The sequence below is a fragment of the Gopherus evgoodei genome, chromosome 11 (genome assembly GCF_007399415.2).
Source record: "Gopherus evgoodei ecotype Sinaloan lineage chromosome 11, rGopEvg1_v1.p, whole genome shotgun sequence".
Classification (NCBI taxonomy): Eukaryota; Metazoa; Chordata; order Testudines; family Testudinidae; genus Gopherus; species Gopherus evgoodei.
Window position 1 is genome coordinate 45,259,327 of NC_044332.1, and position 27,861 is coordinate 45,287,187.

Below are 27,861 nucleotides of genomic sequence, written 5' to 3' on the forward strand. Positions count from 1 at the left end.
TTAAGTCATTGGAAGATTTTTCATTGACTTAAATGGATGTTTGGTGCATGTTAGGAGAGTAGAATACATTTGAAGAGTCCTTTTGTGTGGCTCAGACAAGTGAATTTAACATTATGACTGAATAGTCATGGTGCTGATGGACTTATTCTAAAGTCCTAAATACAACAGAATACAATCCAATAACATCATGTTAGCTGAGAGATTAAATTATTACTTCCCTCCTAAAGAAACCACACATCAAATTTAGGGCCCGAAGGGGTAGTACCTTACTCCCCAACTAGTTACATCAGTTTCAATGGGAATAGTTATGTTGCAAGGTACTATACAACATGGAAAAAGAGATCACAATCTGGTCATTAATGAATATAAAGGGACTTATCACACTTACATTTTAAACATTTTGAACAAGCACTTTAAATTCATAATAACTTGATTGAATGAAAATGAAATATACTTACAGCAAGTGTTGACATGATGGAATTATTAGCAGTGTAAAACAACTCAACATTCTGTAATTTCATTAAATTATCATTTTCTATAAAAGAAGTCCCTAAATATTTTAATGAACAAACATTCCCCTCTTAGCATGAATAAAATCTCATTTATTGTAAATATTGCCTTTGTTGCTTGGATTGCTTGCAAATATTGCTAATTTCTAAAAGTATTAAAAACAAATTCTAGTTCTGTTAATGTGGAACTTTCAAAAAAATGAACTTTCTTCATTGTGCTCTGAAATCAGTTTTAGATTTGACTGTTGAATTTTTGATCACTTTCTTCACAGGCATGGATTGCTTATATTTAAATTAATTTTAATTTGTAATGAAAGAGTAGAACATTTTGGTGGCTTGCCTAGAGTATTAATCAGCTCCTCTCCTTACTAAGGGTCCATCTAGGCTACCCGTTGTATTGGCAGGTAACGATTGATTTCTCAGGGATCGATATATCACTTCTCATCTAGACGCAATATATTGATCCCCGAAATTGCCCCCGTTGACTCTGGAACTCCACTAGCGTGAACGGCGGTAGTGGAGTCGACAGGGGAAGCCGCGGACATCAATCCCGCGCCGTGAGGACGAGAGGTAAATCAATCTAAGATGCTTAGATTTCAGCTACGCTATTCACATAGCTGAAGTTGCGTATCTTAGATCGATTCCCGCCCTCCCCCAGTGTAGACCAGCTCTAAAGCCACTCAGCTGACTGAAGTAAGGTGCATTTGGCTCTAAGACCAATGCTGCCAAACTGCAACCCTTTTTATGCCCGGGGGCAACCACAGTCTGGTTTGCAGCTACTTAATCTTACATCATCATCTCCCCCTAAGAATGTAGCTCAAATCATTTGTATAATGATGACAGCGGGGAAGCAATAGTGTCCATGCTTATCAGAATGCAAAATTGAGGCCTATGTATATTAAATGTCTTTACAATTGCATGCTTTATAACACCTTAAGCTTAAAACGTTTATAGATGTCTCATGTGTCCTAAAAGATATAAAGCCATATTCAGACCAGCTGTAAGCAGATGCAACTTCACTGACTTCCATGAAGTTGTACTTGCTTAAGTCTGGGTAGAATCTGTCTGATGTTTCGTAATTTCAGATCATGTTGTGTTATACAACCACTCAGATACAGGAAAACATTGCTGTTCACAGGAAGGGACTCGCCAGCCTGCATTCTCAAAATACAAGGGAAGAGAGCCATATTTGCTGCTACACAAACAGCAGTCCTGTACCTCCATAATTACATTTGCCATTTACTCATAAAATAGCTACAGTGGGTCTGATTTTTCAGAGCTGCTGAGCACTCACAATTCTAAAAGAAATAATCAAAGATGCTCAGCATTTCTGCAAACAATCTCTTTGTAGAAGCAGTGAACTAAAGGCTCAATTGGTCATAAAGCCGTTAAAAGACAATGACAGCAAATAAAACTTGGAAATCTTGGAATGCTTCTTTAAAAACAAAGACCTGCTTCTCTGGAAAGGCAGACACTTTAAAAAATGTATCTATGCTATTAATTTCACTTTTTGGAAGAAAGAAGAAAGTTTTCAAATAGAATAATGCATTATTAAAACTACTGAAATTCCAACCAGCGAACTGATAAAATGTTTGAATTGTAATTTGCAGGTATCTTTTATTTCTCTGATTTTAACAGCTGTAATCCTGGTCATTGTGATGATAAGGGCAGCTACTCTTAGCCCACTAGTGTAAGTATTTTTTATCACTTCTGGCTGCCACAGAGTGAATTTTACAAATCACATGTACTTTCTCTATTATGATTATATTGCATTTGTATGTGTAGAAGTAAAACACCAGGTCTTGTCTCTTTTAAGGACTGGAAATAACATACATTTTACTAATAGCAAATTGAAAAGTTGTTTTAAACCTGCTGTTCAGTTCTATTGAGATTAGAATTTATGATATAGGGAAAAGGAAGGGATGCAGCTATGTATGTGGTGGTTTAAATTCTTCTGTAGTTTACTCAGATTATGGCTCAAATCTCATCCCTAACTCATCTATATTGTGCAGCTGTGTCCTGGGATTAGAACATTTTACACATGGCATGCAAGATTGTCCATTATTGCAGCAGGTTCCATAGACAAAAAGCTAGCTTATGCCTGATTCAAGCAGGGGCATTCTATTTCTTGCATCTCCTGAACAAGGGACCATTTACAGTAGCAGTTGTGTGCTTGGAAGAGCATAGGGACTGCTTAGCATCTGGTGTGTGAATTACTCCAAAGGGGAAAGTATGGCCATAGCCATGCTCTGCCCTAGCACTAATCTAGGTAGCAAGCCAACTGTACAAAGAATGCTCAGTGGACATACTCCCACTGCATGGTGGAGTGTTGGCAGCGAAATCATGGCTCCTAAGACACAGTTGTTCCCAGAATTCCTCCCGGAATGGCGCATGAGTGCAAAAGTAAGCCAGTGCCTTAATGGCCCAATCTGGTTCAAAGTAGTATAGATTGAGGATGGTATTTCAGTCTTAAAATTCTGCATTCTTGCTCATATTTGTGCACACCCTTAACACCGCTTTGCATGTTTTCTGGGTTAATATGTAGTGGTTTAAAATTATTAGATTAAATCTACTTTTATGATAAGGATGTGTTGCTTGTAGATACTGTTTCTGATATTTTATTTCTTCTCATTCTCTCCTTCGAAGACAGTACTTTCAGAAATGATGATTCTGAGAGTAGATGTCCTTGAAATGTCATGTCTAACTGTTTTTCACATAGGGGACAGTCAAGTTGGAGCTGATGTTAAATTAATGTAATTAATATTGACATTTCACTGTTCATTGAAATAATGATTTCAAATTCCAGAACTGGAAAACAAGTAGGGGAAAACAAAAAAAGGTTGAACTATACAGTAAATAAAAACACCATTACATCATTCTCAGCTGAATAAGCAGGCAGAAATTGCACTCTGCTGCACTTTGAGAAATACTTGGTATTGCAGTGTTCCGAATGGTTCACTGCATGCATTTGTCGTGGTAATCATTTTTGTAATTCTGCTACAGTAAGGTTTTTGTGGATCTAATGCTCCTTCTTCATAAACCCAAACATTTGCTTTATCCATTGTTTAATGAATGGTGTCCTCAGTTGTATGTGAAATTCTCGTAGTAAGGAAAACAGTCTTTATTTGAACATATAATTAATTTTTTATCCATTGGTTTTGTTTATGCAGTATTTTCAGTGTTTGTACAGTATGTGAAATAGCATAACTGTTTGAACATTGCTTCACATAACCATTTATTTGTCTTGTTTGATCATTGTCTGATAATTAAGCCAATCATAGGGCATATTTTTTTTAGTGTTGGCACAGGAGCTAGAATGGCAGTCTTGTTTCTGAAAATGTGACAAATGTACATGTGTTCGATCCATAAAAGATGATCCATTCAGCTCTGTGTTTTTCCTTGTTTTGTTTCCGTGGAATGATCTGGTAAGCTGTGGTTTCTCTCAGAGCTTGTTAAATGCACATTTGAAAGAGAGATTTCTATCTCCCTTGTCAAAAATGAAGTAATATATAATAGCTACTGATGATGACCTTGTTACTGTGGTAACACCATCGTAATAGCGTATTGTAAAACATGGGGCATTGTTCAGGGTTTTTTTTAATTAAAAAACCAATGATGACTTTTTAAAAAGTGATTTTGGTATTTTATGGTAGATTATTTTGAGGCTTCTTTGAGACACTTTTTTTTTTAAACACTTCTCCTTTCAAAATCTAATCTAATAAAGAGACTAACTTTTCTAAAAGCCCCATAAACCTTTTTCTGGTATCTATTTCTAGTTGTATATTTAGAATGAGACATTTTCATTGTGTAAACCTTTTCACCATTCCCAGCCAATGGGAGCTGCGTGAAGCGACGGCCAGCACGTCTCTGTGGCCCGCGCTCTTTCCCACAGCTCCCATTGGCTGGGAACGGCGAACTGCAGCCACTGGGAGCTGCGGGCAGCTATGCAAATGTAAACAAAATGTCTGGCGGCCCACCAGCAGATTACTCTGATGGGCCGCATGCAGCCCGTGTGCCACAGGTTGCCCATCACTGATCTAGGTACTTACTATGTGGACGGGGCCATATATCCCCATTTTACAGTCGAGGACCTGAGCAGAAGCTGCATTAAATGACATGCCTAAAGCCAAAGAGAATGTGTCTGGCTGAGCTGCAAATTGAACCCAGGTCTCTTGAGTCCCATTTCAATATCCTGCCTGCTAAAGGGGAGTGAATGGGAATAGTCTTTCTGTCTTGCAACATTTAAGAGATGGGGCACATGTTTCTCTTTGCAGAATGGATATCAAGTCATCCGCCACTTGGACAGATAAGTGTCAGTCCAAGGTTAGGAAGAATAAGTGTCTTTCTGAGTGAGAAGGGGTGGTGATACCGGTATGGTGCTAGCAGTGTATCAGTACAACAGGTCTTGATTCACATAGAAGTGAGCCAGAAGCCAGTACAAGGAATGAGAGGATTCCATCTTTTCAAGCTACTACCATGACTAGACCTTGGGTTTACAGAGGTTTACTAGGTTCAAGTTAAATAAACTTGTGGCTTTTAAAAAAAAAATTCAACCATTTTCAACAAATATTGCATTTGTGTCCTCATTTGAACTTGCCTTCACCATGTTATATTTTATTTATATTGCATGTCTTATTCTTGCTTTTAAAGCAGCAACTATGTACTGCAGTCTTCCTTCCTTGTCTTGTGACAGTTCGGTGCTGCCTCCTTCACCACCAGCATCTTTGGACGGATGCTTGGGCTTCTGAATTCTGTTTGGCTCTTACAGGGTTTTCTATTCCCTTTGCCTTTAAAGAGGGGACTGGGAAAGTAAGCCAGATCTCCCTAATATATCTTGGGGGACCCAAAATATATTTTTAACCTAGTCTGACATTTTTTCTTTTAAATCCTTTTTGTATTGTATTTTTCTTTATTGTTGATGTAACTGAGAAAATTTAAAAGTCTCACTGGTTAGCCTAAGCTTTAAATTGTCTATTCAGGTGTCCCTAGGGTTCAGTCAAAATGTGCCAAGAGGCAGACCTAAAGTAAACCTTTTTGCCACACTTATTTCCTTTGAAATGCAATTTCTTGTATTCTTCTGGGAGGCTTGTAGTAATTTGGCATTGTTCAATACCAAACCATGCTTTAATGTTAATGTTCAGTTAATCTAAAAACAGACATCAGCTTTTTTGTGTGGGTGAGGGAGTGGGATTGAGGGGGATTTTTATTTTATTTTATTTTATTTTTGGGGGAAGGCTTCGGAAATAATTGATATTTGCATCAGGATATTTTTTTTATTTTGACTTTTTTTCCCTTATGGCATAAGTAGCGTCAAGGCATTATATATTTTTTTCAATTTTGCTTTCACTGCAAGTCACCTATATAAATAAATAATCACTGCAGTCTGAAGCTGACAGTGTAGCTGCTAAGAACATCCAGTGTGCAGCCTACAGTTTTTGCCCTCATTACATTTGAGAGGTTGTGGAGTAAAAAAAAGACTGTTTCTCCCTCATTTTACTTCCATCTGCTTATACTGGGTTAATTTTTTAACACATTCAGAAACAACAGTGAGTTAGGATTATCTCATTTTCAGAATGTAACAGTCTTCAAACACATTCATATTGCTTTAAGCTATTTCATGTCTTAAGGATGAAATTATGAATATACATTGATAGAAAAGGGATGATAGGTAATGCCATTTATAAAGACAGAGCATTTTAACTTTTTTTGGTGTTGATTTTGAAAGAATACCATTATGTCAGTGCCTGCATAATAAATAAATCATCACAACATTTCTGAGAGCAACCTCTAAAGATCACACACAAATGTAGCTGTGAGAGAATTATGCATCTGGCAGCTGATCACAGGAATGAAACACCAAGTGTTCAAGAAAACAGCATGAAAGTAGGAATATGATGCTCTCTTGCTCCTTAATAATCATGTAACGACCAAAGAAACTTTACCATATAGTGAAATCTAAAAGTAAAAACAAAGACATTCTATATTTACACCACTACTAATCAGTTCATTAAGAAAGAGTGGGGAAATACACAATTATGTTCAAGTAGGGCCATGCCAGAATTTTAGATGATGTCACTTATTTTTAGATATTTATTTTCCTTGATGGTCAGAAGGACCTCTGTCAACCTCTGCTATGTACATCGGCCAAACTGGACAGTCGCTACGGAAAAGGATAAACGGATACAAATCAGATATTAGGAATGGCAATATACAAAAACCTGTAGGAGAACACTTCAACCTCCCTGGCCACACTATAGCAGACCTTAAGGTGGCCATCCTGCAGCAAAAAAACTTCAGGACCAGACTTCAAAGAGAAACTGCTGAGCTTCAGTTCATCTGCAAATTTGACACCATCAGCTCAGGATTAAACAAAGACTGTGAATGGCTTGCCAACTACAGAACCAGTTTCTCCTCCCTTGGTTTTCACACCTCAGCTGCTAGAACAGGGCCTTATCCTCCCTGATTGAACTAACCTCATTATCTCTAGCTTGCCTGCATATATATACCTGCCCCTGGAAATTTCCACTACATGCATCTGATGAAGTGGGTATTCACCCACGAAAGCTCATGCTCCAAAACGTCTGTTAGTCTATAAGGTGCCACAGGATTCTTTGCTGCTTTTACAGATCCAGACTAACACGGCTACCTCTCTGATACTCTCAATTAGAAATTAAAGGCTAACTTGAGCATTATTGATTTACCTTTCGTAATGTTGACTAAGATTAAATTCAGTGGCTACAGTTTTTGAAATAGTTTAATCTAGAGCATAAAACTAACATTCCACACTCCCTATTTCATTCTACAGTTTTGCCACAGAAAAGAAACTGAATTCCACAATTTAAGTCTATAAATTTAGAAGTCAAACCTGAATTAAATCTGCTGTCTGGTGCTCCATTAGAAGAGTCATCTTGATAATTGCCAATCTGCACCTTAATATAGCAGTTTTATCACTGATCTTCCATTCAAGAAGATGGAAATCTTGCTGGTACAAAACATGCAGCTCATCTGGTACAAAAGTGTGACTCTTGTTCCTCTTTTGTAAATACTTTTTTCATTTTAATGAGCTCTCTATACCTGCTGTGTGTGGCTGGGCTGAGATTAGAGATAACCTTGCTCCCTCCATCATCTGAAAAACCAGGCTCGCTGTCTCTTATTTGACAGTGTACAACACTAAAGACAGAATGATTTCCCCTCACAATGGATTTTGTGATGGAGCCTTTAACATTTTAATAACAAAAAAGATCCAGATATATTGTGACCAAACAGTTTTGTCTGGGTCTGACTCCAGAGCTTTATATGATGCACCTTCCACCACAACAGCATTTGTAGCCTTTCTGTTCTTGGACTACAAACAGTGGGGATTCCCCAGCATTCTTTACATTAGCCAGCATCTTTATTGTGATATACATTCTATTGGTATCCTGGAGATTGAATACGGTCTTACTTTATCTGGGAAACATATGTCTCAGGCCACACACCTCAGTAGAGTAAGCAATTAGAATTACTTGCCAATTCTGTCTTGCTGTTGGCTTCATTTAATTTGTGGCCTCTTCATTGTTGATTGGGCTAGTAACCTCCCTCAAGATCTCTTTCAGTTTAATCCTCTCCTATTTTTGCTGCAGGTATCAGGGCTAAATGGCCCCATACATTTTTCCTTTCTGCTCTTCTTACAACTTATACTCTTCCTTGATTCATCCATTGTCCTTCATTTTCCACCTTCCTCCTGTCCTGGATGTCAGCCAGCGTTTACTCCTTGTGATTGTTGTTATTTTAGTGTTTCTCTATGCTAGCTTCCATTTCATGTCAATTTCCACTTAAGCTCCTCCACTCTTTCTTTCAGAGAAGAAACTATTTAACGTATTGGATGCTGGACTCCATGTTTCTTAAACTAAACTAGCTTATTACAAAGAAAACTATTTAACATGGCACTGTAACTGCTGCTATCCTTATGCACACAGACTGACTTCTTGGTGCTCTTCAAAACTCTTCCCTCTTGCAACTTGTCCTCCCTTTAAGTTCCATGAAGGTTGCTAAAGCCTTTGTGATCTTCATCCCCCACTAAGATAGAGGGAATAAATGCAAGAGGTCAAATTAGAATTCCAGAGCTCCTGGTTTTCAATCTAGACATCACAGTTAGTGTTTGCTTATACAGCTCACTGTGTTTTTGTACTGCCACTGAGTTTCTGCTTTTTAAATTCCAGTTCAGGAATAAATTGAAGAATGTGTCCCATAAGGGACAGACGTCATAATGCTTCCTATAAAAACAGAAAAATCAACTTAATTGAGTGATATGTTCTTTCCATTCCTATTTTACATGTTAAGGAAAATGTTAAGGGATATTTTATTTAATTAATAAATAATTATAATTTTGTGTGTGTGGTATTGCACTGTATGGATACTATGTGGAGATTAGTGCAAACTGTGGTTATTAAGTTATTAAGTTCTGTTCCAGTACTGAGAAGTTTGGTTATTTACTCTAAGAATATAGGATAGGATGCACTTCCTGGGTATGGTTAGGTTTAAGGATTTTACTTTTCTGGAGTTATTCCCAAATAGCACAATCTCAGTTTGGGGTCACATGTCCGGACAAGATGGTTGTGTTTCAGTCAGAGCAGTTAGTGTTTCATGTCATTAATGCACAGTCCATTTATTAACAGCAGGTACTCAGGCTCTCATAGGTTCTGGAACTAGGAGTGCTGGGGGTGCAGCAGCAACCCATGGTTTGAAGTAATTTCCATCATGTACACGGTTTACAGTTTGGTTCAGTGGCTCTCAGCACCCCCACTATACAAATTGTTCCAGTCCTCCTGCAGGTTCTTGAGTATTCATACTGTCTAAGGATTGACTCTTTAGACATCTCTATTCACAACCCCATAGCTGAAGTTCAGAATCCTACCATCATTTCATTTTTAAACTCTTTTATTACATATAACATAGCTGTAAAAACTCCATTTTATTTAAAAATGTTCATGCAAAGAAATGCATGTGGTGATGGAGGCATTTTACAGGCATTTTCAAATCAGCTTGAGCTTTACAATAATTTTTAAATGTCAGTGGTATTAAAACCATTATTTTATTTTTCTGGTTGCATTTTAAATGGTCAGTTAACTCATAAGATATTATATAAATACAACCTACTGCCTCTGTATTCCCCTCAGACTTATTTCCAGCAAAGCACCTCCCTCAGGCTTCCAGCTCCCTTGCTGTTGTCTCCCTTGGATGAGGGCCCAGGCCACTCTCCCTTCTGTCTGAGGTATTTCCAGTCTGCACAGTTCCCCACCTTAACCATGTTATTCCCAGCACAGAGAGGTTGCCCAAGGACACCTTCTTGCTTTCTCTTCAGTTAAGAGGTGAATTGCTACAGAGATACAACACAGCACTTCCCGTGCAAGCCAACTTTATTCTTAAGGTAAAAAGTATTACAGAGAAAATGTATTAAAAACAATAAAAGAACCTACACACATGCTAATAAGCTTACCAGAGTTAACCCTAACCCTAACATGGATTCTGGCAGGAACAGTCCTTCAAACCCTCACCCAAGGCTTATTCCTCGTGATTACCAGTTTATTATAGCTTTAGCTCAGAAGAAGCACAGATCCTCCAATCCTACCCCAAGGATGGGGCCCTACATGGACTAGGGATCCTATCCATTTTGCTGAATGAGGAAGAAGGCCCTAACTCAGTTTAAATCCAAGTTATTTATACAAACCCCCTTCCTTTGTCTGCTGGTCCATGGAGAATCTAGTTTGAGCTAGTATGTTTGGACTTTTCCAGGGGAGGGATTTCTCTGGAGATATTACAATCTGAGTGAATTTGCCTACTCGCTCAGTGCAGTTCTCCTATTTACCATTCCCATGGAAATACATACAGTTTCACAACAACACATATGCAATTTTATTTTTAATGTACTTGACCCCATAGGTATTAATCTAATTTAAAAATGTTTAATTTATGTCAATAAAGTCCATTTAGGACATTGCAGGAAATTGTCAGTCTTTCACAACCTGCACTTAATATTATAATGGAAAGGGTTTTAGGATCATAATTCTTGGTTAGAAAGATTTCACAAATTCTTTTTGAATACTCAATTCTGTCAAAGGATAATATAAATTAGTTTTCTCCATGTCTATGTATTGAAAAAAATCTGACTTCCAGTGGCAATAGAACTAAATTGCTATGATGCTATCATGGTTTAGTTTAAATATTGTTAATCCATTTCTGTTTCATACATTTTAGTATGTTAGAGTGCTTTAAAAAATGTACCATATTTTGTAAACTAGCCAGCAATAAATAGCTATGTCTAATGTAATCGCTAATGTCCCTGATTTGAAATTGTCAGTGTTAAACCAAGGATGAAATTGATTCAATGTTTTTTTAAAAAGAATGATTATTTTTTATATTTGTACAAATCAAAAGTCTCTTAGATTAACATATATACATATATCAATAAAGAAAATAAAGCCCAACTAAAGCCTCATTTGCTTTTCTCCCCACCACTAAGGCATGCATTTAGACAGAATGTAGGCATTAATTTTTCAATAGCTTGGCTTTAGTTGGTATATCTTAGCTTCAGTTATGGTGGCTGTTTTTAAATAGTTGATAAATTTTGTGATTATTTTTATTTGTTTCATGAATGTGTATCTGATGGCAAGGAACAGAGCAACCATGTTGCAAGTAATCTTGCTCCTACCTTATCTCCAATATATCTCATCCTGACCTGAAATGCAAAGGACCTCCCGCTGAATTGCCGCAGATCGCAATCATGATCGCGGCTGCTTTTTTTTTTTTTTTTTTCTTTTAGGCTGCGTGGGGTGGCAAAACCCCTGGAGCCGACCCTGCTGAAATGCAGTTAAGGTCCTGAGTTTTTCTCCTGTTCAGAGAGACCCAATAAAGCTAAATGGTATAGTAGTTCTATGATGTGGTGCTGTATTAATTTAGATGGAATCAGGGCTGGCTCCAGGGGTTTTGCTGCCCCAAGCAGCCAAAAAAATAAAGCCGCAATTGTGATCTGCAGCAATTCATTGGGAGGTCCTTCGCTCTGAGCGGGAGTGAGGGACCCTCCGCTGAATTGCCGCTGAATATCTTAAAGTGCCGCCCCGCTCCAGAGTTGCCGCCCCAAGCACCTGCTTGGTACGCTGGTGCCTGGAGCCGGCTCTGGATGGAATAAAGGGACCCAAAGAGCCAAAGGTATTAACAGGACCCTGTCTCTGTCCAACATTAAACAATTTTTAACAAGATTTGGGGTTTATATACAGAGACCAAACACACCATTAAAAATCCTTTTAACCCTTCTTTAAAGATATAGAAAAGAAGGAAAAACAGAGCATTTGAAATGTAAAGTATTAAATAAGACTTTCATTTTAACAACGGCCCTTTAACCTTTAGTTGGAAAGAGTTTTTAAAAGGCAAAAAACCCTCAATTGACAATGTCATAGATGGTATTAAAGATGGTAATATGTGTCCTTTTTGGGGGGCGGGAAGTAAGTTTGTTGAGATAGGCTGGAGTTGCTGTAGTTGCTGCTGCTGTTAAAGTCTGATTCCATTTCCTAAGAGACAAAACAAGATGAACACATGCAAGAGGGGAGAGAACAGAATGGCAAAGATAGAAAATGCAGCTTCTGTCTCTGATACTGAGTTTCACTTGCAATATGACTGCTAGAAAAGACACAAGCACAACACACAGTCTTATCAGCTACTGTGAAACCTGGCAAATTTATACCAGCATCGGGCTGTTACAGGCCATTTCTTTCAGCTGCATTTCTAGTCAGAGGCTTACAGCAGTATTGCAGAATATGCAGTCTTGGCCACCTCAGGCAGACTTTTATTAAACAGAAGGCAAAAGGAGAGAGATTGGAAAGAAGAAAATAAGATGGGGAAAGAAAAGGAAGTGGTGGGGGGAGGGAAGAGAGAGAGAGAGAATCCCAGGTAGTGTGTGGGATTCTGATGAAGCCAGTACAAGTGGCGATGTCACCTGGGATGTCACCTTTTCTGATCAAGACATCTCTCAGGATCAGGATGAGAAAGGCCTGGGGTCCCAGGAGATGGAGGGTCTGGCAGCCATGATGATGAAGCTTGCTCTAGTACAGAGATTCTCAACCGTTTTCTTTGAGACACTCATAATCTTGCTTCTTTATGAGACATGCCTCCCTCCCCTTCCCCCGCCCCAACAAGCTATAAAAACTCCCCAGCCCACCTCTGCCACAGTAAGTGATTTTCTGCATATAAAAGCCGGGTTAAGCACATGCTTAAAACCCTTTCACTTCAAGTTTAAGTGCTGTCATAAATAGTGATATTTTTTTGAATCACGGCCAAATATGCATCTGGATCTAATAAGCCATATTTCTAAAATGGAAAATGAAGATTTTCCTATTTGGTTTACATGAATTTAATAGTAAAGGAACATAATTTATAAAATAACCCCAACATTTTAATATATGGAGGCTGGAATAATCAGGTCATTGCTGTTATTAAAATCTGTTCTTAGGAAAAGCCTGACACCTTTCAAGAAATGGGAAGATAATGAATGCGGGGAGAAAATGAACAAAAAAATAAATCTGTTTTGAAAGGGTTTTAAAGTTTGGCAGCAGTAACATCTAAACTAACACCTGCTAAGGAAATTGCTGCTTGAAAGAGCTGATTTAGTAACAGAGAGGGGGAGAGAGAAACAGAGGTGGTGTGATGGTTGTGACATGCTGTTTTGCAGTGAAGGAGGAGTACAGCAGCTGAGGCAGCAGGTGGCAGCAGCTTCCCCTCAAAACAAAGTGGAAATTGAAGCAAGCAAAATTAGCAGCAGCTAGCTGTATGGCAGCATTCTCCACTGTAATGCCATTTTGTCTGTTCTGTAGAACTTCTGTAAAAGAAGTGCTCAGTTGGTATACAGCTTCCACCTGGTATGTGAACAGATTGCAGCTTAGAAAAAGGGTGTACTTGCTTCTCCGTTTCCCTAGAGTGTGCATCAACATATATGGAGCTTCTAAATCGTTTTACAGGATGGAACTTCATGTATCAATCTCTGGATCTGATTTAACAAAGATTGTTGCAAACTTTCATTTCTGGGCCTGAATTTAAATTGCATTCTGCCATCATTCCCTGAATATATTTTAAAATGGAGATTGACAGCAGTTTAGACTGTCAAGACTCTCTGTATAATAAGATGATAAAATTATGCCCAATTTGAAAAATACATAAATCAAAGTGGTAACTGCAGCCCAGTGACAGGTAAGACATGAATTCATGTAGTGGAAACTGTTCTGTTTGACTGTTGATTATTTCAGTATACACTTTGGGCTTGCCTCCACAGGGACTTATTCGTAAGGTGAATTTAAGCTGCTGTGGTTCTGTTGATGTAACTCCCTGTGCAGACCCTTCTACCAGAATAAAAGAGTGTTTTTTTGTTGTTGTTTAGCTTATGTTGCTTTGGAAGCAGTTCAAGCTAAACTGAAGAAAGGTACTCTTATTCCTGAATAAGAGTGTCCACATGGGAAGTTATATCAGTCTAGCTATTGCTGTTTAACTGTGTAAGTATATCTGGAAAAATCTCATGTATTGACAAGCCCCTAGAATGAAATTTATTTCCTCTGTATAAAACCTGAGTAAATTCAGAGGAAAAGGGGTGGTGTATAAGGGTGGGGTGGCAAAATCCACCAAAATCTACCAACCTATGACCAGGGCTCAGGGCTACAGCAGTTCTCCTTTGTCCCAGCTTGCTGCTGCTTTGGCATACAGTCACTGCAGTTTTTCCATGCAACTTGTGGGGGGTTGATAAAGTCACTGAAGCCACATAATACAGAATCCCTTGGCTCCTTCCTTATCCTGTCCTAAAGTCCTCCATATGCAGGACTGTTCTAGTTGTACATCCTTAAATTTATTTCTTACCTCAGGGCTCCGGGGATATGCAAGACCCTCCCTACCAGAGGGAATATCACTCCCTGAAGAACAGATCTATTTGGGACTGTGGGGTTGCACAAATAAGGGCAGAATTTGTCGTACTTGGACTAAAGCCCTAGGAACAAATGTGGAGCTCCCACTGAAATCCTCAGGATCTATATGTGCAGATCCAGAGGAAAAATCTGTCCCATAATATTCAGAGTAGAGATCTACAGTGTTATTTGGCTAACCTGAGCGCATATGGGGTCAGCACCATGGCCTTCACTGTCCTCATTGCCATTTCCAGATGTACCACATCCAAAGAAGTGGCAATCTTTTTTTTTTTTAAGTTACAATACCAGAACTATTCATTAAAAGTTCTAATACATTGCCATAAGAAGCACTCCTAGAAATGATAGTTTTATAAATACAAGGGGAAAAAAGGATCTCTCTTAATGACAAACATTTTATTAACATCATGATCTAATGTGCAGAGGAGTTCTTTTCAGAAAGGTCTGCCTAGCCTTACTGTGTTATATGTAGTATTTTAAAATAATTCTAATCATTGATCACCTATAGGGGACATTCGATTAAAACAAATTTCTGTTTTAGACCCAAAACAGAGAATGCCTGGATATTTGCAAAGTCTAATGCAATACAAGCCATTGGGGTGATGTCATTTGGTAAGTGTGTGTGTGTGTGTCTGAACATCTCTTCTCAATCTGCAGTCAGCCCTAATGATTGAAAGAATTTTACTTTATGACTGGATCTGCATGGCAGATGCATTTTCCCTTTACCTTAGTGTTAAGCTGGTTTAGGCAAAATTAGAGCTAGCCCTAATCATTTCCCATTAGCCAGAATTAAGCCTTTATTCAGGTTTGGATAAACCTCCTCTCATATGTATAGTCCTCACTCTAACTTCTACTCTCACTGTTCTGATATCCCTCTGTAGGCTCTAGTGTGCTGGTACTCTGAGGTTTTCCGATTGCTTGTTACTGCACTACATGCCTGTTGTCCTAGAGTGGGAAATGTCACATCTTCTGGAGTTTTTCATCTGTACATTCTGGGGCATAGTTAACAGAGAAGCCCCAGACTGGATCATGGTGTAAAACCTGATGGGCGCACCGGAAGGAGGCACTGGAGATTGAAGTGGAATTGTGAGCAGGAAGCTGTGTCTGGGGTTGGTAGGGGAGAACCAGGTGGCATTGTTGGGGATGACAAATCAGAATCATATGGGCTGAGTGGAAGGTGGAGACCCACGCAGAATGAGATAAATATCCAAAATGTGATGCTGTTTGATGTTTGCTATGTACTGCACCCGTCATTTGTATTTGTAATGAATGATTTAAACTGCTATATTTCCACTGCCCTGGAGTACACTAGCTTAGCTTTGTACAAAATTTTTATTTTTAATGAAATGTATGTTTTTTTTTTAATTGTCATGTGTGTTTCAGCATTCGTTTGCCATCATAACAGCTTTTTAATCTATGGCTCTTTGGAAGAACCCACTCTGAGTAACTGGTCTCGCATCACTCATGTGTCTGTCTCACTGGCTCTTTTTATCAGTGTGGTGTTTGCTGTATGTGGATATGTGACATTTACCGGCTACACAGAAGGTAAGATACTCTATGTGTCTATTTTAAGGCTTATCTTGGCTTCTGACACTTTCCACCCTTTTTGTTTGAGGTTCAGTTAACTCCCTGCAGGGTAGAGAGAGGAGGAAATGCCAAGCTGATCATTGTCTTTTTATTTATACTTTGAAAAGAAATGTGTGGGATTTACCCTTCTTACCTAGTAGTCAAAAAATATGGGAGTGGGATGAGAAGCCAGCCCAGGGTCTATGCTGTGGAAGACGGTGTAGACTCAAGAGCAGAGCCCTGCTGGTGGAAAGTCCACACCAAGGAGATACACATTAGCACAAAACTGCTTCCCTCTGTTGGAAAGATTGCATGGGTTTAGCAAAGCAGAAAAATAAACAGCACTGCCCAGGGGTAGAGCATGGCCAGAGTGGATGGGGAAATATGATGAGTACATATAAAAGCTTAAATAGTTTCCACACATCCCCTCAACACACTCTGCTGGCAGTGCTCTTATAGTGGCTAACTTAGAGCTGTTTCCCATGTGCCCAGCAGAATCTTATCAGAGTTTAGCAATGATACTTCCATCACCTGCACTCCTTCAGGATGAAATTGCCCGGGAGTGCAGGTGGCTAGGCTGTCACTGACTGGTATGACTGACACACAAATCTCTGTGGAAGAATTGAGCAGCTGACGGGGAAAAACTCGTTCCCTGCTGCTGAGGGGGAAAAGACACATTCTGAGAGTCTGAGGGGCCGAGGGGAGTCAGCTTCCCTTCTAGCAGTGAGGGGAAAGTCAGGTTGGTGTGTGTAGGGAGCAACTTTCTGTCTAGTATTCCTAAAAACATAGTCTTTTGCCTTGAGGATCCTCTGTCTAAACAGAGTTACATTTTTCATATGCACAACTCAGTTATGCACTTTGAAACTGCAGCCTAGATTATTAATGTCAGAAATGTACCATAGGGTTCTCACTGTCTTTGTAACAGATTTTGCTCTCTTTCTGTCTTTGGGAATGAGTGGGAAGAGAGAGGTAAGCGTTAAGGGAGGAAGAAATTTGTTAAATACATCATTGTTTCTCAAGTCAGCCAAACAATTTTAGAGACATTTCTTCAGTTGTTTCACAATTCTTTTACAGTCCAGTTTAAAGCTGTAAGAGAAGGTTTATCACCTCATTTTTTTTGTGGCAGACAGCAGCATTTAGCTGTGCTTGGCGCAGGGGATTTTCACTCCCTTCCCTCCTCCTTCTGCCCCCATTTGTTTATCCAGGAAAGCAACCTACTCTAGTCATTGCTTGTACCCATCCTTCTAGATGGACTGGTTGAGTACAGAATGACTAAAAAATATATTTCGAGACTGGGAGAATCATACCTTCCTATTTTGTGTGTGTGTGTTTATATACACTAGACACTATAGTATATTATGCACTAATTCCATCTCATCATCCATCTTTTTCACCAGTTCTCTCAATTTCTTCTTTCTCCAGAACAAATCTGGTTGTTTCTTGAGCTCTACTGGACTCCTAAAAGTAGCAAGTCATATATAGTATAATGGCAATCAGAGGTGGAAACGACCTGGTAGGCCATCTAAGTATAGTCTTAAGATTTTTTCATGTTCATTGTAAGTTAGTCATTCAGCCTGAACTAGATCCCATGGTCATCTTTCCCCGGGGTCCTTTGCTATAATCACTAGGTGAGGTGTTTACTTGAATTGTATAGCAGTAAAATAGTAAACTGATGCAAAAGGAATTATCAGTTAATAATCCATATGTTTGCATAGGGCTTTGAAGGTTTGAAATCCCATCAGTATAGTGTTGCAGCTGTGATTAGATCCTGTAATATGATGCACAGGAAATTCAGGTCTCTGGCTGTACACATCTAGTCTTCCTTATGTGATTGTTCTTGTCCTAAGAATAACAAAAAGGAAATCTGTTTTTTTTTAACCAAATGTTTTTCTTTCTAAAACTATGTCACATACCGATCAGAGAAAAAAAAACAAACACACACCAGAAGCACCATTACAAAGTAATCTCAAAAAGAAAGCTGCAAAAAATAGGATGACAATAGGCTTAACCCTGTAATATGTGTATGATAGATAGATAGATAAGTAAATAGTTAAATGGAAATGATCTTGAGAATACAAGAAATAATAGAAAATGCTGTTACTATCGGGGTGATTAAAGTTAATCACAAATTACATTCAAAATTATTTAATCATTGTTTTCTGATTTGTGTGCCCAAAAGTGGGTCAGAAAATCTCAAATTTTTGTATACAGTTGCTCTGGTGACTTATCTCTCTATTTGCATAAGTGTAAATGTCAGCTAATAATTAGCCACAGTTGTCATTAATTTGAAAATAATTTCATTTTTCACTGTTCTCTAGGAGATATATTTGAAAACTATTGCAGAGACGATGATCTTACTACATTTGGAAGGTTTTGCTATGGAGTCACTATAATCCTGACTTTCCCCATTGAATGTTTTGTGACTAGAGAAGTGAGACATTTTATCTCTTCTTCCATGATGTTTTTAATCATATGCTTAATGTATGTAAAATACATGGTGAGATCTGTCCTAATAGCAATTACTGACTAATCTTATGTAAATATCAATACCTAATGGCCTGGTGCATGCTAGCTATGGCATTTAGTGGGCTTTTTCTTGTGATTCCATAAACTTAGTGTAACCCTTCTGCCCCTCTGAGTTGGCAGCAACAAGGGCTGGGCTCAGTATCCAGGGGTTCCATTTCAATAACACAATGCAAAACCGGCTCAAGCCCCTACTCAGAGACCTGGGAAATTACATACCACCCCCTCGGGCGCCTCTAGGAGGCAATACTTCCCCACTCACAAGCATGGAGCTTGAGTGTAGCAAAATCCTTTTAATAAAGGAGGGAAACAATGCAGCATCACGTTGGAGAAACACCGCAAACAGGATTATAACACAAACCATAAGCAAAAACCCACCTCCAAGTACGTTTGGCAATGTCCTTTCCCTCTTAGGGTCTTAAGTTCAATCACTCCAAAGTCCAGCTACCCGAAAGTCTCTGGTCAGTGCCACCCCAGAGTTCAAAAGTTTATCTGCAGAGTTTTACCCCCCCAGCCTGGGTGGAAATGGTGGTGGGCGCACACAGGGTGTTAAGGGGCACCTTACGTGGGCCAGGGCCAACTGCTCTGCTTCTCTGTGGAGTTCTGCTGCAGCCTTCACCACGACCTGTTCTACTATACCAGCTGTGCCGCTCCTCCAGCTGACCCGTGAGCCACTCCAGCCGTCCCCGCAAACTGCTCCACTCCACTCACTGTTCCATGGGCTGCTCCAACATGCTGCAAACTACTCCGCTCTGCCAGCCGCTTAGCGATAGATCTTCAGGCTCCTCCACTAGTTAACACAGCACTCAGTGATCTCAGCTCAGTAAGTTTAGCTCTTTTAGTGATTTCAGCTTGTAGTAGGGGAGCCCTGGTGCTGGTGCACCATTGGCCCAATGTGAATTCAGCTCAGCAGCCTCTAGATGGACTCCTAATGGAATCAAAATTAGCTCTACTCTTCAACAGTGTAGAGAGGAGGATGTGCAATTGGTGTTCCAGGCTCTCAGAAAGGGCCCATACCATCAGGTATACATACCAGTCCCCAACCTCTCTCATTTCAATGGGGTTTGGCACCAATGTCCCTTGTCTAGCAAGTGCTACTTAATTGATATTGAGACATCTCTGTCATAAAGCAGTCTCATAGTTCCTCATTCACATAATCAGGGTGACAACACTTTATTCTTCCTGCCCCAATAACAAAGAAATTGGGGATCCCAGAACTGTCAAAATAACCATCCCAGGATGCCGTGGGCTATGCTAGGTGGGGTGGGTGTGCCAATGCAAATACCTAAAATTCCTTTCTACACTCCCCATAATTCACCACCAGATGTCAGGGTAGAGCTCATCCTGACTCTGCTTACATCAATATTGTTGTCTTGAATACTGCTGCTTAAATTCTCAGTGTGGTATAATGGAACTGGCACTTAATGACTCACACAGTATAATATTCAGGAGATGGTTGTAACTGATTGGGACAGGGGATTTATAGCGAAGTAGAGGGAAAATCCTGGAATGTTTCACTGTACTGTTATCAATCAATGGGAAACTTGTAGGAAATCCTTTCTTTTAATAAATGACTTCATGGTAAGAAGGTTTCACTGTGTTTATCAGGTGAAAGAGAATAACGACACTATGTCCTGAAAATATAGGAAAGTCAAATGTTGGGAGGTTTTGCATAATTTTAATATGAAGTAATTTCTGGAAAAGGAGGGACACCTCTCACTGAAGTCAAGAATTTGAGATGGTTGAGAGCCATAACATTCTCACCCGCTCCTTTCACTTTCATTATAAATCATAGCATATAGAATTTAAAACATGCTGCTTGTTAAAATAAATAAATGGCCAAAGTAAAGTTACAAACTGTGTTTTCATTTCAGGTAATTTCCAATGTGTTTTTCAGTGGGACCCTTACCACCATTCTCCATGTTGCTGTGACAGTAATTGTTGTCGCTGTAGCCACAATCATATCTTTAGTGTATGATTGCCTTGGAATAGTTTTAGAGCTGAACGTAAGTGCACCTAATGCTCCATTATTTACTAATCACTCTTTAATATAAATAGAATTCTGAAAAACTACAATATTCTCTTAAATGCAACATAGTATAGTGTTAACAGTGCACAGAAGGAAAGGAATTATTTGTCTCCACAGAAGATAAGATAAAAGAACAATGTCCTGAAGCTAAGGAAGAAAAGTTCAGGCTGGATAGTCAGAGGATTTTCATAACCTTCAGGAGTAAATGTGCAGTGGACTAGACTTATCAAAGGATGTGGCTGATGGCTATGGACCAGGACTATCAGTAGTTAAGTACAGGTTAGATAAGACAGTGGATTATAATGGGACCTGTTAAAATCTTGACACTTATTGTTAGGAAATAATTAGAGTTACTGCAGTATTACAGGTATCTCATGTTGAGTCACTACCTCCTCTAGCCATGGCCCTTCCCCAGGTAGTGCTGCTGGCTTTTGAGCCTGGATTCCTGTCAAGCTCATGGCAGAAGGGCGGTTGCAACCAATTTCTTCCACTGCTATTGGACTTTCCTTTGCACTTGAGCCACCAACAATGTCCTCACTATGGGAAGGCCAGAGTTGAGGGGTTCAAAAATGACCTTCTAGGAGGGAAAATACATCTCTTGCAAAGTGTCATCCCTAGGTCTCTGATACTGTCTCAGATTGAAGGCAGAGGCTCCAAAACCAGGGATTCAGTTTAAAGACAGATACTAAGGTTTTTCTCATCTTTAATACTTACACAACACAAAGTGTTAAAGAACGTGTAACAGAGTAGCTGGCCCATTAAGTGAAACTGGCCTCAGCACTCCTGTTCCAGGCCAAGTGTTCCCAGATGGGCCAGTTAAAATGGCAGGGCAGCATTTGGGGAGCAATAAGAGGCCTTGTGAGATCTAGTGAGAATCAGAGCAGACTGAGTGAGGTAGGAGAAGAGAACTGTCAAAGAAAGAAGGTGCTTCCTGGGAGAAGGCTAAAGGTAGGAGAGCAGCAAGAAGGATTTGCTGGCTGGTGTCTCTAAGCCAAAAAGATAGGGCCAGATGTCTGAAAGCAAAGGAGGAGGAGCAGCAGCAGAGGGAGTTGCCTGATGACCCTAAGCCAGAGCCAAGGGCCAGAGAAGGCTGAAAGAAGAGAGAGCAGTGGAGAGGCTTACCCACTGGCATCTCCTTGCTGGAGAGCTGGATCAGAGGAACGGTAAAAGAATACTCCCAGCAGAGAGGCTGTGGGAGTCCCCGCTGGAAGGAACAGGGTTGCACACAGAAAGAAGAGGAGTATTATTTACACTGGGATGATATGGACTATGTTTTGGGATATATTATGGAGTCCTTACACGTTTGTAAATAAATTGTTTGGGACTAGAAGATAAGATTGCATGGAATTACTGGGGACTGAAAGGGAAACTGAGGAAATAGGCCACTTGCAGGGCTGTGCTGAGTCCACAAGGCAGTGTCTGGGAGGGGCCACTTGCAGGACCGGCTTTAGGGCGATTCATACGATTCCCCTGAATTGGTTCCCACGCCCCTAAGACGCCCCTCAAAATCCCTAAGGATCTTCCGCTGACGTGCCGTCAAGGGCACCAGCAGCCAATAGAGCTGCCGCCGTTGTCCTCGACAGCAGCTCGATCAGTGCCGTGGAAGAAGGAGCCTCCACTGCCATGCCACTGAAGGCACTGGAGCCAAATGAACTGCCACTGAAGTCCCTCCACTGTCTTAGGCAGCAGCTCTTTCAAATCGAGCCCCGCAGTGCCTAAAGCTGGCCCTGGCCACTTGTTACAGCAGGGGTAAGCAACCTATGACGCGTGTGCCGAAGGCGGCATATGAGCTGATTTTCAGTGGCACTCACACTGCTCAGGTCCTGGCCACTGGTCCAGGGGGCTCGGCATTTTAATTTAATTTTAAATGAAGCTTCTTAAACTTTTAAAAAACCTTATTAACTTTACATACAACAATAGTTTAGTTATATATTATAGACTTACAGAAAGAGACCTTCTAAAAATGTTCAAATGTATTACAGGCACACAAAACCTTAAATTAGAGTGAATAAATGAAGACTCGGCACACCACTTCTGAAAGTTGCCGATCCCTGTGTTACAGTCTGAAAACTGGTTTTTCTGGTAAAAACATTTCCACCTTGTGGAGTCTTGTATGTGAACGTAGTTTGTTAGCCAATCTGAAATAGTAATAATAGAGGAAGCAGACTACATAGCTCATCAAAACATGCCTGTGTTATTAGCCAGTCTAAATTTATGGTAACTCTAGTTTTTAACCAGTCCTCTAGCTTCAGTTTCAGTCCAGATATTTATAATAAAACATGCCTAATAGCAACTGAGCTCCTTGAGCCTATCTATTTAGTGTAATGAAGAGAAGATTAAGGCGTGACTATAAGTACCTGCAAGGGAAAAAATATTTAATAATGAGCTCTTAAATTTAGCAGAGAAAGATATAACATGATCCAACAGCTGGAAGTTGAGGCTAGACGAATTCGGTTGCAAATAAGGTGTACATTTTTAACAACGAGAGTAACTAACCTTTGGAACAATTTGCCAAGGGTTGTGATGGAATCTACATCGCTGACAATTTTAAAATCAAGTGGATGTTTTACTAAAAGATACGCATTAGGAATTATTTTAGGAAGATCTCTGGCATGTGTTATACTGGCGGTCAGACAAGATTGTCGCAATGGCCCCTTGCGGCCTTGGAAACTATGAATAATATAACAGGTATGGGTATGTCATACTACAGGGTGTAGTAGCAGGGGGTTTGAGAGATCCCTGTAATAAGAGCCACTGCTTCTGATAGATAAAAGGAACCTAAAAATGTCTGTCTGTTTCTCAACTAAGTGAAATGAACAGAATCCTAGGACCTGATTCTGCAAGCTCTATTGAAATCAGTGAACGAGAAGGAAGTGAGTTGTGAGCATATCCTTGGATCTGCCCACAAGTAACAGCTTGAAGGATTAGGGCCTTGGTGAGGAACATGTTCTCTGTATTACAGTTTAATTTCCACCTGAGCAATGAGAAGAAGCTTTATAACAGCCACATTAGCTGCTTGTGCTCACACTGATACTGGAGATCTGATCCTGCTATCCAGATAAACTACCTGACTGGCGTCCTCTCAAATCATTGTTACCTGCATAGTTTCTTTCCAGTTAATCCTTTCCAAATTAAAAATAGTTTAAAATAAGCAAAAGGGCCATTTAATTGCTCCATCATGTAGCCTGAATGAAGGGTGCATAGTACATCCATTGATTTCTACCAGGTCTGTAACTGATGTCTGCCAGTAACACTTCCCAGCATGACAATATAAGTAACAAGAAAATTACAGATGAATGAAACAAAGAAACATTAATGTATGAATTGCTACACCCCCTGTAGTCTCTCTAATCAACAAATTTATGGATACTCTTAACTGAAATTAATGCAGACTACTCATAAAGCGTGTATCAGAGGATGGCAGGTTCCAACATCAGGCACAGAAATGCAGAGCTCTCAGATGGCAAATGAAGCATGGCTGCAACAATATTATAGCCTGCACTGGTGCTTACTTAAGAAAATACTTCAGCACATTCTTAACTCCATCCCTACCCAGGACAACGCTTAAGAATGTGCTGGACTTGTAATTAGTTCCCTTAAAAGTTCATGACATGTGTAAGTGTTCTCCTGAACAGGGATGCTTTCCTGACTGAGGGTCTGTCTGTGTTTGGAGGCATTGCTCAACAATATTGTTCTGAGCAGCTGCTAGGAGCAAGTTAAACTGCTGCATTGATGTTTATCGTGCACTGGAAGCTTTTCCTTGTTTTACTGAAAGGTAAAGCTTGAAGGAAATCCAAGTAGGTGCTTTGTGATAGTGCATGAAAGAACTGTAAGGATTAATGAATAATACTGCCTCTTTCTTCTAAAACCTTATCAGGAAATGTTCCTAAATATTTCATATGACAAAATATTTCAAAGCTATTCAAACTATGAGATTTACTGTACTTCTGGAGCTGATATTTTTCATGTAACTTTGGCTTAATAGAAAGCAAGTTCATGCAGGCTAAAATTTCACCCTGTTACAGTAAAATCAATAAGTTGTAACTGTTTCCTTCATCCTGAGACATTTCAAATTATAGTGCACACTCCTTTGCAATCTGCTTGGGTTTTGGTGATTGAAACCACCCAGAAGAAAAGCCACTATTCTAGTTTCTTTTCATAGGAAACTTTTTGCACAGATCTAATTACCATTTAACTGTAAACTAATTATAAATGTTTGTTTTGTGCTGGAGATGTGAATATATGCGCTTATGGGTTTTTTTTGTTTTCTCCTACCAGGGGATTCTCAGTGCTACTCCACTTGTTTTTATCATCCCAACAGCATGTTATCTGAAGCTGTCTGAAGAACGATGGAACCATTCAGATAACCTTATATCCGGCCTGATTCTTACTGTTGGTGTGTTAGTGATGACAGTTGGATTTGTTATGACTATCTTGCATCCCCAAGAATGTAGCCATGGAAAAGAAATGGTCTACTGCTTTCCTAATAATGCCTCTCTTTATAACAGTACACTTCCACCTTTTTAGCCAACTTGCCAGTCCTGAGTCTAAAGGGCCTGTCATCAGTCCGTACTAATTTAAATATGACTGGGACAGGGTCCTCTTATGTTTTCTTACTGACTAAGAATCTTAAACTGTACAACTATATTTGTGTATCGTGTTTTATGCTATTGTCTTTTTCTAGATGAGAATTAAGCGTTGACTTTTAAGATTGCATTGCATCAAACCTGACTATTCAGTTGAGCCTCACTAAATTGGATGAATAACTCGAAAACCAATTGCTAAGGATGTAATTTTGCAAATTAGCAAATTAGTAATCAAATACAATTAAAAAACATAGATTAGGCATCTCAAAGTGTACTTTCTCTAGTCATTTAACAAATGGAGTTTTAATTACTTTTGATAACGCTTATAGTAAACATACTCTAGTATATTTTCTAAAAGTCCTGAAACTGTATTGTTAAGAGACCTCGCCATACCACTCTACTATTAAATCTTTGCTGAGAAGTGGGGATAGCCCCACTTCTATAGTAGTGTATCTGTAGTGTATCTGGCTTAGAGTGAAAATCACCTTGGTGCAGAGGACCAATACAAATGCAAGACCTGTGCATTTAAGTGGGGTTTAAGTGGTACTTTGTTGGGCAGAGGACCAACACAGTCTGTGCACAAGTGCAGTTTTACTCATTGAATAGTGAATTACAAGGTTGTTTGCTGTGTTTTTATTAAAAGGATTTTATACGAATAAAATAGCATTGGTATTTTTTTAAATGACTGAAGATATAGTCTGCTTTAAAATTGTTACTATGAGATTGACAGAATAGAAATTGTAGTTTACAGGAATCATAATTTACCTTAAATTCATAAGTGAACTTATTGCTTATGAAACCTGATGGTGGTAATGCTGTAGTTTGAGCAGGTGCTGCCTGATCTTCCCCATGGAATTCTGCCAGTGAACTTAAATCTCAAATTCCATATCTCTCAGCAGTACATTCCATTTGTTCAGAAGAGCTCTACCCCATCTGAAACAAATGGCAGAATCATATAAATGCCCAAGCTAACTTTCATTCAGAGGATTTATATCAAGGTATATAGAAAATTAATGAACTAAGAATTCACATGAAAATAATGTGAAGGATGGGCCTGGCTCCCCATTTTATTGCTGAGCACTTGTTTTGCATCCAGATCAAATGGTTGGATCACCTACTTGGCTGAATCTCTGTTTTCGTTATCTTAAGGTCTTTATGCTATCTCAGCCAGAGATGCTTTGATTCTGCTCAACATTTTCAAACCTGCATGCATGTTAGGTTTCAAAATCCATATCTAGAAAGCTAAACAGGAGTGGTCTGATTTTCAGAATTGCTGAGCCCACCTGCAAGTCCCATTGATTTCAAAAGAAAACCAGGCCACTTCTGATCAGGATATAGGACCTGAGGGCATGGCTACACTTGCTAGTTAGAGCGCATTAAAGCAGCCCTGGGCACCCTAACTCACGACCTTACCAGTGCACTTAGAGCACCTGGACTCTGCAGCTGGAGTGCTCCTGGTAATCCACCTCCATGAGAAACATAACGCTTGGTGCGCCTCGGCTGAAATGCCCAGGTGTCAGTGTGAACAAGGTGTTGCATTACTGCGCTCTGATCAGCCTCTGGAAATGTCCCATAATCCCCTAAAGTCAAGTAGCCACTCTTGTCATTGTTTTGGAAACGCTGCAGGAATGCGGATATCCCCTTTCAGAGTTCTGTTTCTGAAAGTCAGCATGCTTATCAAACCTTTACTGTGGAAAGTTGTGTGTGTGAGAGAGAGAGGTGGTGGGAGGGAGGATCTGCTCCTGTCTGAATTTACAAGACAGCATGCTGACATGCTCTCAGCCCCCCAAAACTCCACTCTCTCTCCCCCCACATACACACTCCCTGTTACACTCCACCCTACCCCCTCATTTGAAAAGCACATTGCAGCCACTTGCATGCTGGGATAGCTACCACAATCCACTGCTCTCTATGGCCATTGCAAGAGCTGCTAAGGTGGCCACACCAGTGCACTTGAATCTGACAGTATGGACAGACCGAAGTGCTTTCCCTACTGCTCTCTCCGAGGGCTGGTTTAACTCACAGTGCTCTACATCTGCAAGTGTAGCCATGCCCTAATTTAGGCATCCAGGTTTGAAAAAGTTGCCCACTACTCTTATTGCTTGAAAAACAATTTCAATCAAAACTTTCAACCTACACATTTGCTATTATGGTAGAAGGCACTAGATGATGATGTTTTACAAGTTGTTTTTCTTACTTTGTGAGCAGTGTTCAGTCTCTGAAGAAACCTTTGTATTGTAGTTAGTTTTGTAATGTAGCTTCTTTATGGGGAAGGTGGGAAGCTGTTGAAAGAATCAGGGGAGTTTACACACTGCCTTAATCTCCCTACCCAGAGTTAATTATGGAGGACAGAATTACTCCATGAGAGCCAGGCATTGGTGTTTTGGCTGAAATTACTGAAGAGAGGATTAGCCTGCATGCTTTTGTGACTTACCTCTATTCCCGAACTGCTGTATGGAGCATAAATAAATAAGTTGCACTAAGAAAATACCCAGCCCCAGTGTTGCTCAGCCTGAAAGGCCCTGACTTCTAGTATCTCTTGGCGAAGGATGACCATATGTATCTCAGCAGTTTAGATTCTGCCCCATTGCTAAATTTGTATATGATTTTGTTTAGACTTTTCAATGAAAGGAATGTTCTCTGTTTTTTCATCTTGACTCCCTCAGCACCCAATTCATTATACTCAGGTAGTTATTGCCTGCTTTGTTTTC

General features: G+C 39.7%; 1 protein-coding gene across 6 annotated transcripts in view; it reads left to right on the plus strand.

Annotated features, from left to right (window-relative positions):
- Positions 1-25,796, plus strand: part of SLC38A11 (solute carrier family 38 member 11) — a 37,645-nt gene extending 11,849 nt beyond the window's left edge. For 5 of the 6 annotated variants that reach the window (XM_030580426.1, XM_030580429.1, XM_030580431.1 and 2 more), the window contains 6 exons: positions 2,120-2,199; positions 14,988-15,058; positions 15,830-15,991; positions 18,331-18,443; positions 20,410-20,541; positions 24,843-25,796. In XM_030580426.1, the coding sequence (XP_030436286.1) occupies positions 2,120-2,199; positions 14,988-15,058; positions 15,830-15,991; positions 18,331-18,443; positions 20,410-20,541; positions 24,843-25,091 (807 nt within the window). In that variant the 3' untranslated portion in view covers positions 25,092-25,796. The remainder of the gene's footprint in view (positions 1-2,119; positions 2,200-14,987; positions 15,059-15,829; positions 15,992-18,330; positions 18,444-20,409; positions 20,542-24,842) is intronic. The other variant, XM_030580432.1, reaches the window with a different exon arrangement.
- Positions 25,797-27,861: the final 2,065 nt, after the last annotated feature.